Genomic DNA, 9,443 nt, shown 5'->3' on the forward strand with positions numbered 1-9,443 from the left:
TATTTCGATTACCATCGAATGCATTTGCTACAAACATAACACCCTTGTACTTGGATTTTAAATGAGTGGCATCCACGGCTATCACTGGGCGCATGGAAGAACGGAACCCTCTAATACATGCGCCAACCGCCATAAATAAATACACAAAGTGATTGTTCTCATCAGTTCGGATGTGTGTTTTTGTGCCGGGATTCATACGCTCCAATTCATAGCAATAAGCTGGAAGGATATAATATGCCTCCTCCGCTGATCCTCTAATGGACAATAGAGCTAACTCCCTTGCTTTCCAAGCTTTCGAATAATGGATGGTGCAACCAAAGTTGTGTTTCACATCTCTCATAATGTCACTTGGTGTGTATATTGTCCGACAATCCTTCAACTTCCTTTTAAGTGAAGTGGCTACAAGTGCTGCGGTTGCTTGACGATGCTTGTCACTTACGAACCTCAAATCACATTCATGGACAGTTGTACACCTCACAATCATGAAGCTGTATTCTCCAATTCTCGATGCTCGGACCCGCCATGGGCATGGACGTTGACAACAAACCACAAGCAACCTCTTAGTGCAAGAGAATTGCACCTTAAATTCAAAGTGGCCTCTTAATGCCGTCAACCGTAACTCCGTTAACAATGCTTTCTTACTAGAGAAAATTTGCCCAACTGTAATTTTCGGATTCCAATCGCTTCGTGAAAACCCGCTGTCCAAATATGCTTCTTCATCATTTACACCGACTGCATTATACCGATTTTGTTCACCCATTTGACTCCAATAATGTTGACGAGTGGGTTCAGATTCTCCTCCTAAACGTATTTTTGGCAACTGGGCAGCTGTGTTCAAGCACCCCAAATTAGGAGGGGCAGAGTACACTGACACTTCATTTCTTTCAGTACCATTATCACCACCATGCATCTCCTCCACCTCGCTAAAATCAATCATATCCATAAAATCTGTCCCTACTTCACCTCCCAAATCAGTGACATTTGTATTATTCCAAGTTACTTCATTGCTTTCAACAATGGCAACTGAAGAATGACCCATCCGACTACTATCTGTCGTGATATGCATACTATGAACTACATCATTTGTCAGTCCTTTATCTTCTATACTCACGAGTAAGGGAGCTAGTTTTGAAGGTGTTACCTCGGAATTGTACTTCATAAAAAAATTGACATCATCATCGTCCTCAATCTTTATGTGCTTCCACTCATTCGAGGCCACCAAAACTGAGAATTTTAAGCAAACCTTGTCTTCCCTGCTGTTTGTATTACCAATCTGATGCACACGGTCCAACAGTTCAGCAAAATTGATGGTCCGTGGAACTATTAAGCCTTTTGAGTCACCCCCTTCGTATTTGCACATCTTCTTCGAGGTGACCCATTTTCCATTGTAGCACACGAGAATAACAATTGTCTCCATTTCTGACCATGACAAAACAACATTTCATTCACACAATATAACCACAATAACCATACAATACAATAGCAATATAACCACAATATAACAGCAATATATAGGCAATATAATGGCAATATAACAGCAATACGACTGTAAAATAAGAGGAACACATCAGAATCACACTATACAGATCTACTACATCAAATAGAAATTCCCAAGTTTCAAGATTCACATATCCAGACCAATCTAAATGCAATTGGTACAAACCCAGATGAATGAGCATGAATATTCAACAAAACCTAACCCAAATAAATTAAAGCCAAAACGAATTTAACACAAACCCAAACAATCAAACTATAACCCATTTCACATAATACTGATATTAAGAAAATAACCATCAACACTACCTTTTCGAGGTCGGCAATCCAGTAGAGCTTCAAGGTTGCAAGCAGCTATTCAGAAGACATAGCTAAAGGGAGGGGTTCGCGATTCCAAACAGAGAGCAAGAGATCGAATAGGGGAGAAAGGGACATAACGAAGCTAGAGAGAGACAGCTGCGCTATGAGAAACAGAGCAAAGAGAGAGACAGAGAGAGAGCCAAGAGAGAGAGAGCCAAGAGCGAGAGAGCCAAGATAGAGAGAGCCAAGAGAGACACAGAGAGCTGTGATAGACAGATACCAAAGAGAAAGAGAGCTGTGCCAGAGAGAGAGAGAGAGAGAGCTGTGTGAGCTTCTTCTCTCCAAAATTTCTGAACTTGTGAAAAATCAGCAATAAGTGGGCAATAATTTTATATTTATAGGTGATAGTTGTACAAAAATTGGGAAGGGATGATATTTTTAATTAAAATTATGAAATGGGTGTCATTTAGGGCTATTTCCCAAAAATAAAGTAGAAGGGCGAGTACCTTAGGCCTACAGGACAACTGACCGTAGTGGTCAAAACTCACAAAACCGTGGTTAACCAACATTTTTCTTTTTTCCATATTTGTTGCTATAGATATCTTTGAGTTTCAATAGGGACTATTATGTTTTGTCAGCATGCAAACAGTAAGTAAAGACTAACCTAAGGATAGTGGCGGATTCAGGAATTTTTTATTGAAGGGGCAAATTTAAAAGGCTAAAAGCTTCATAAAATTATTTAGACAATATCAAATACCCTTGAATTTAAACAATACTAATATCATTCATAATTTATAAAAAGAAAAAAAATTACAAACAAATCTTCAATGAACTCGCTTTTAATATCTAAAGTGGGAGAGAATATCTCCTATTCTCAAATATCTAAAGAGATCTCATCAACTTACTTATAATTTGTTTTGCTTTGTTTGGAGTTTCTTCAGTCTAAAGTGATAATATTTTAAAAAACGAGGTATGAAGGGTAGGCATTTTTGGCCCCTTTGAGGCATAAGCTTTTAAAAGCGAATATATAAAAAGATATATTACTCATCTATTTAATACTACAACACGAAGACGACATAAATATTAAAAAGAAAAAATAGAGATGACATTTTTTATAAATAAAAAAAAATTAGAAAAGAGATGGCCTATTAATAAGTATTAGATATGTTATGAAGTGGGCATGAGAAACTATACCTATTCAATTAAATAGTGAATTCCAGAGTCTTTTGCCCCAGACCAAATAAAAACTTACGGATATTTATAAGTTAATTGCAGGCCTATCTTTTTGGGCTTTGCCACCACCAAAACCCACCGCTTGGAGAACTCAAATGAAACGATGTGTTTCATTAAAAGACAACAAAGAAAGAGAACGGTGTCGTTCTATCAAAAGAAATTAGGTATAGTCTTCTTCTTACTTTTTCTTTCAATTGTGATACCGTGACTAATTGAGCAACTAGTTAGGCAAGATCAGTCACGTGCCATGCTATGAGAGGTTATCACCTTAGCCAAAGAAGCTTTATCACAAGTCACAATTCTAAGTAAGGCAAGGAGTCCTATATTGGAAGACTATAAGAAGTGGAGACTCTCCCTCACCTATAAAAGAATATCACTCTCCACTTAGAAAAGGGTCTTGGGTCTTGACCTTGGGCTTTGGACTCTTGGGCTTTGTACCTTAGGCCTTGGGCCTTCTTTCCTTTATCTTTGGGTCTAATCCCTTTGTACAAATGTATACATTGCCTTTTGCATGCTTATTTACTTTACTTATGTTGAATTTCACTAGCTGCCAAAGGCAGCCTCTTGCTTTGCCTCCCAAAGGCACATACACATACTGAAGGCCCACGTCTTCACACACCATCCACCACTCCACATCTATCCAAGTTGAACCCTATTTTTGGCGTCTAACACAATATATTTCATTTACCTTCATATTAATTGTCAATCATGTCATTAACTCCCTTAATTATAATTAATTCTCCCTATTAATAACATATCAAACACCTCATTTCTTTTGGTTGGCACTCTCTCTAACACCTCAATTCATAAAATAAATAAAAATTGAACCCAATTTTTTTTTCCTAAATTATATATCCAATTAGGGGTATAAAATATCTAATCTAATCCAATATCAATCGATTTCGATAATTTGGAGGATTAGATTCGATCCGTAATTTTAAAATATTTGATTGTAAGTTGAATATCATTGTCGCGAGAGCCGGCACGCAGACACCCCCTCTGAACTAAACGACAAGAATGCCATGTTTAAATTTTGACTGTTCCCATGCAAAGTCAGAGCCAACATGCTCGATCATGCGAACAACATGCTCGATTTGTATATGAACTTTTTGAGAGGGATGGAAACAGAGCAATTGTCAATGGAGAACTTGCTTCAGTAAGTTGAAATTTTAATGCTGCAAAACCTTTAAATTAAATTAAACAGTTTGATAATCATAGGTTGATTTCTGAGTATTAAATGTGTTACTTATAAATTGGATGACAGGACCCGCCCCGGAATTTCCCGAAGATCGAGGCGGACCCCGTCTTGATCCCGACATCCTCCCGATGCCGGGCCCACCTACTTAATAATCGAGACTTTTTACCAAAATTTTGGCAGAGTCTCTCCTGCAATTTAAGCAATCCCAACAAAATTTATTCAACCTGCAACACACAGTAATACTAATCCCAACCAGCAGCATGCTTTCATACACACACAAGTCATACTAGAGTGGCCTCCGGCCTCACAAGTAAAATCTACCATGGCATACAGAGCATCTACTGAATTTAGATTACAAGAACAGTCAAGTATAAGAATTTACACAGTTCTTAATTATAAAGATGCACTGACTCCGCTGCAGACACCACTTGTACTTCCAGGAGCAACTACTGGCTGGGGGGCGCAAAACAGAAAACATGTGAGTGGACAAAAACCAGGTTTGCAGTTAAAAACAACATAGTAACCCCACCATGTAAAAATAATGCTCCAGTCATGCAGGTTCAAAATTCAATAAGAAATTACTCAAAACATGTTTCATTAAAACTCTTCTAAAACATCAGTCAACTCTTTCCAAAAAGAACCTCATTCCCTCAAACTCACCACTCCTGTCAACTAATAAACAACACCAAATCATTTCACACGCTACTATACATATTCAATAAATGTACATATAAATACATACATAAATAACTATAAATAATTATACAATATACTCATCACACCACCTAGGTACCGGGGAAAACAATCCAACTGGGGGATCGTTTGACTAGTCCGCAGGATTTCCAGGTACTATCCTGCGTCTAGGGATGAGCGGTCCAACCGGGGGACGAAACTCCAAAGCTCACACACCGGAACTTCCAACGCCATGTGTAGCTCTCAAACTATGTCCTACGCGCGCAGACTGGATCATCACACACCGGAACATCCAACGCCATGGTGATGACCCTAAACTCTATACACAGTCTTTCCGTACGCCGGAACATCCAACGCCGCATACGGAAAGTGTCTCACCCGCCGGAACATCCAACGCCGCGAGTGAGACTAGTAACTGGGAAAGGTACTTACGTAGTGTAATCCCACAACTCCTCTCTAATCACATACTTCCATATCACTCTCCAACAACCCAAATATCTCCTCTAAAAGAATATATATCAAAATATACTTCCCCACAATCTATACATGAAATACACTCTCAAAACCCAAAAGGCCAAACTCATAATATATTGCCAATTGCTATACACCCATCAAAATTAATTCATGCATATAATACATAAAATCCAGGAGCCATTAAAACATTATGCAAAATCTTTCATTAATTAAAACCAGGCATATGATTAAAACAAAGTCCACTCACAAGTATTCCCTCGCTGCCTGACCACGTGAAGGTCCTGCTTGCTGCGTGCGTGCAGTCGAGATACCTATTCCGAGATACGACCCGTTAATTAATATAAAAACCACGTCTAAGCGGAAATTACAAATTAAATGCTTAACTCCCCAAATTTCCCATACGTGCACGTCGAAGATTGTACCATAAGGTCCGATTACAGGTTTAGGGAGCGTTCACGATTTTACGGTTATCGCTAACCCGCAAACTTTGTATTTTTGAATCGGAACATCCGGGGCTCCGATTCAAAATTCGTGAAGTCCCATACGGTCCTAGGAATACCTAGAACAACATATTTTAAATTGGAAAAGATCTAACGGTCGGAACCTATCGAACCCGGATAACGCATAATATGCGAAAATCCGTTCGATAGCCAAACGACATCCGAATCGAGATCCGCGAATTCCTATGCGCTCGTGACAACCTAAGGATCTCATCGGGTCAATTTACATCCTCACCAGACTCGCCCACGCGCCGCCACACGCGCCGGCAGCGCGTGGGTGTGCAGAGTAATTCCGGTGACGGAAAAACTCCACACCCGAGCTCACCCTTCCTACCCTAGCTTCTACTCGATGTCAGGATCACTTCATTCAACTACGAGAAGCTCCAATTCGGCCGGCAACTGGCCGGAATTTCATTTTGAAATTCGGCCCAAAACCTAGATTCCTAATCGGTTTTCTAGACTCAAAATCAATGAAAACCTATACCATCAACAGCTAGAACTCAAAAATTGGATGAGAAACCATACCTCACCCGTCTGAAATAGTGCTCGGAGGAGAGAGAACGATCGACTGGAAGCTCAGACAAGGATCGGCCTGAAATTCGGGTTTTCCGGCGACGAGGCGGCGGCTGACGGCTGGAGATGGGTCGGGGGACGTCGGCGAGGTCTGGCCGGTCGTTTTGGGTCCGGTCTCGGGGCTGGCCGTGGTCTGTGGCGGCTGCTCCGCGTCTGCAAATCGGAGAAGGAGGAAGAGGGACGCGGGAGAGAGAGAGAGAATCGGGAGGAAGAGAGAGAAAGTGAGGTAAAACTGGAAAAATCTGATTTTTACCCTAACCCTTTTCGAAATATTTACAAGTTTGCCACTGACACTATTTTGCCCGTAGCTTTTTCGTTACAATCCCGATTCAAGCCTACCGCATGTCTACGAAATCATCTCGGTACCAACTACCCAAAAATACCACTCGTGGTCCAAAAATCCTTCCGAAGAAGAAAATGACCATTTTACCCCTAACTCAAGGGTAGTTTCGTAATTTTATTTAAATCGTTTAAAATAAATATTTAAATTGGAGTCGGGGTGTTACATTGGACTTGATATACATCTCTAACAAATTCTTTTTGCCTTGTTACACTGGTAAATAATAAGCAATCAGAAATCACCTCAGATAAAGAGTTACTGTGGAGAGAACTAGTGATCACAATATTACACATTACTGGATTAGGCACACTGATGGGAACTTGGATTTGTTGCATGGCGTGTCCTGCCAGATGTTTGTGAAAGCACAGTGAAGATATAGAGCATTATTTGTGTATGCGTTATAGCCAAACGAGATGTGCTATGTGTTGATAGACATGGTGCTTGTGCCCACCAATGACTGATTTTCAAGATTTGGAGATCTGGCAAGGTGGCCAATTTACAATCTGCTTTGGCAGCCAATGAATGAGGCTTCCCTGCCAATTGGTGGAGAGGGGTTTGAGCTTCCCATACACTGCAGGTACAAGCTTGGTTACCAGTTTGAATGCTGTGTTGCTGATACTCTGAGTGTAAAGCTGTAGTTAGTTTGCCTAAATGGGTAATTACATATTCTTCAATTCCTTAGATGCATTGTACACATTAAATTAACCTCATCTCCAACATCTGTCTAGTTACTGTGAAACATGCTTGAATTACCTTAGTGTTGTAAGCCCAAAAGTTCTTTGTGCTTAATGTCTTTTTGCTTTCCTTTTTTATTGATACGGCTCTAACTACTTGTTTCGATGACTCACCCTACGTTGTTATTTCATGACTAGAATTGTTCATTTTTAAGTAACATTCAAGGGTTACTTTTGCAAGTGACCTCAAATGCAGGGCAACTAATGAGATTGACCCTATGAAAAAACTAGAGGTGCTAAATTGGATTCCAGCAAAGACAGCACATTCTTTTGAGAGTATTGCTAAATAATTAGTACAAAGAATTGCACAGAATACAGCTGACTTTCATCTAAGTTGAACCTAACAAAGTTGACTTCCATTGCACATTATACCGCAAGACTTTCCCTTCTGATTAGGACTTTCGTATTTTTATCTTCTTCTTTTTTGGTTGCTCGTCTTTTTCTAATGAAAGTTCTATTGACTGGAAAACAATGGTGTGCATGCCATTTCGCCAATATATTGCCTTTTCTTTAGCAGGGAGTGGTTGGGTAATTTCCTGCAACTGCAACAATCTCTCTTGCTTAAGACAATCGTGAGGTGCAACGTCTTCTTACTTTCTACTTTTTTCTTGATCTGGAGCGTGAGTTGCCCTGACTTCCCCTCCGAGACTGCCTCTTAACTTATCTTGGATATCTCTGATGTCCAAAGATCTTCAATTTTGTGAGGTGTCCTTGTTGTTATATATCTGAGATTATGTTAAAAAGAGCTCGGGCTAATTCTTGTATGTGAAAAAGGGCTCGAGGCTATTCTATCAGAAACTGTTTTTGTTGTATTATGTTTGTAAGTACTTTAAGAAGCCACTTTGCTTCTTATATTTGTACGGCTGGTTGATATTATCAGCCTTTCCCCAGAAGACAACTCTTCTATATGTATCAAGGAAAGTAGATTATCGAGGTAGGAAAAACAAGTCTGGTCCCAGAAGCAGGAGCCGACCTTTGAGTTCACCGTCACTGTCTTTGTTATCCTCTTCTGGTGTTTGCATATTGATCTCTTAGTTCTGCCAGTATTATAAGAAAGACCAACATGTTTCTCATTCTGAATATGTACAGCCAATGTGCAGCTAGTGTTGTTAATTTGCATGTGTTATGAATATGCATGGGTTTTTTGGTCAAGAATATAGCGAAGTTTTGAGTGTTGACTTGTAATGGGTTTGCAGGTTATCAATATGGCTGCTTTTTCCTCTGCTGCTGCAATTCCCTCCTCAGGAAAAGTATGATGTGTTTCTTAGTTTCAGAGGTGAGGACCAGCCATCTTTATGCAAGGCAAGAGGGGGACAGTTTGGTCTACCTATTTTTTACTGCATCGACCCATCATATGTTCGAAATCAGCAGGGAAGTTATGCATCTGTATTTGCTGAACAAGATTCCGTAAGGCTAAATGATTGTTTGTTCTCATAATCATATTTGCCAGAGGCCAATTTCATTGCAAACGTTGTCGAAGATATTTTGACCAAATTGAATCGCAAATCAAGTGATTTAAAGGGTCTAGTCGGAATTGAATGGAAAATTGAGCAAATAGAAGGGTTATTATGCATTAATTCACCAGATGTTTTCACTGCAGGTATTTGTGGCATGGGTGGTATTGACAAGATCACTCTCGCTGATGCTGTGTATCACTGATGCTTATTCCGCTTATTGTATCAAATTTAGTGTGATTATTTCTTCTAAGTTAGGAGTATTTGGGCAGTTGCGCGTTTTGGGCACTTGAGGAGAGAGAAAAGTGATTTAGCATTTAGAGTCCAAAATCTCTACCATTGGGCTGCATATATGAGAGTTTTGTGGTGGTTGAGCCCTAAATATAGCCCCCAATGAGGATGACCTTAGAAATGCTTTCATGGGGCGAGTTTTCAACACCTTCAGCTTCA

At 39.8% G+C, this 9,443-nt stretch overlaps 1 protein-coding gene and 1 long non-coding RNA gene across 2 annotated transcripts in view; both read right to left on the bottom strand.

Moving 5' to 3' along the window:
• The window catches only part of LOC109950888, a 2,925-nt gene extending 928 nt beyond the window's left edge, over positions 1 to 1,997 (bottom strand). Inside the window, exons 1-2 of the mRNA XM_020571044.1 lie at positions 1,804 to 1,997; positions 13 to 1,419 (exon numbers count right to left, since the gene is read on the bottom strand). Of these exons, the coding sequence (XP_020426633.1) occupies positions 13 to 1,417 (1,405 nt within the window). The 5' untranslated portion in view covers positions 1,418 to 1,419; positions 1,804 to 1,997. The remainder of the gene's footprint in view (positions 1 to 12; positions 1,420 to 1,803) is intronic.
• Positions 4,420 to 6,673, bottom strand: LOC109950742. The gene is made up of 3 exons (XR_002273041.1): positions 6,418 to 6,673; positions 5,640 to 5,703; positions 4,420 to 4,678 (listed from the first exon to the last, which is right to left on the bottom strand). It is a non-coding gene; the product is annotated as an uncharacterized LOC109950742 (long non-coding RNA).

This window comes from Prunus persica, chromosome G8, assembly GCF_000346465.2.
Source record: "Prunus persica cultivar Lovell chromosome G8, Prunus_persica_NCBIv2, whole genome shotgun sequence".
In the NCBI taxonomy this organism is placed as follows: domain Eukaryota; kingdom Viridiplantae; phylum Streptophyta; class Magnoliopsida; order Rosales; family Rosaceae; genus Prunus; species Prunus persica.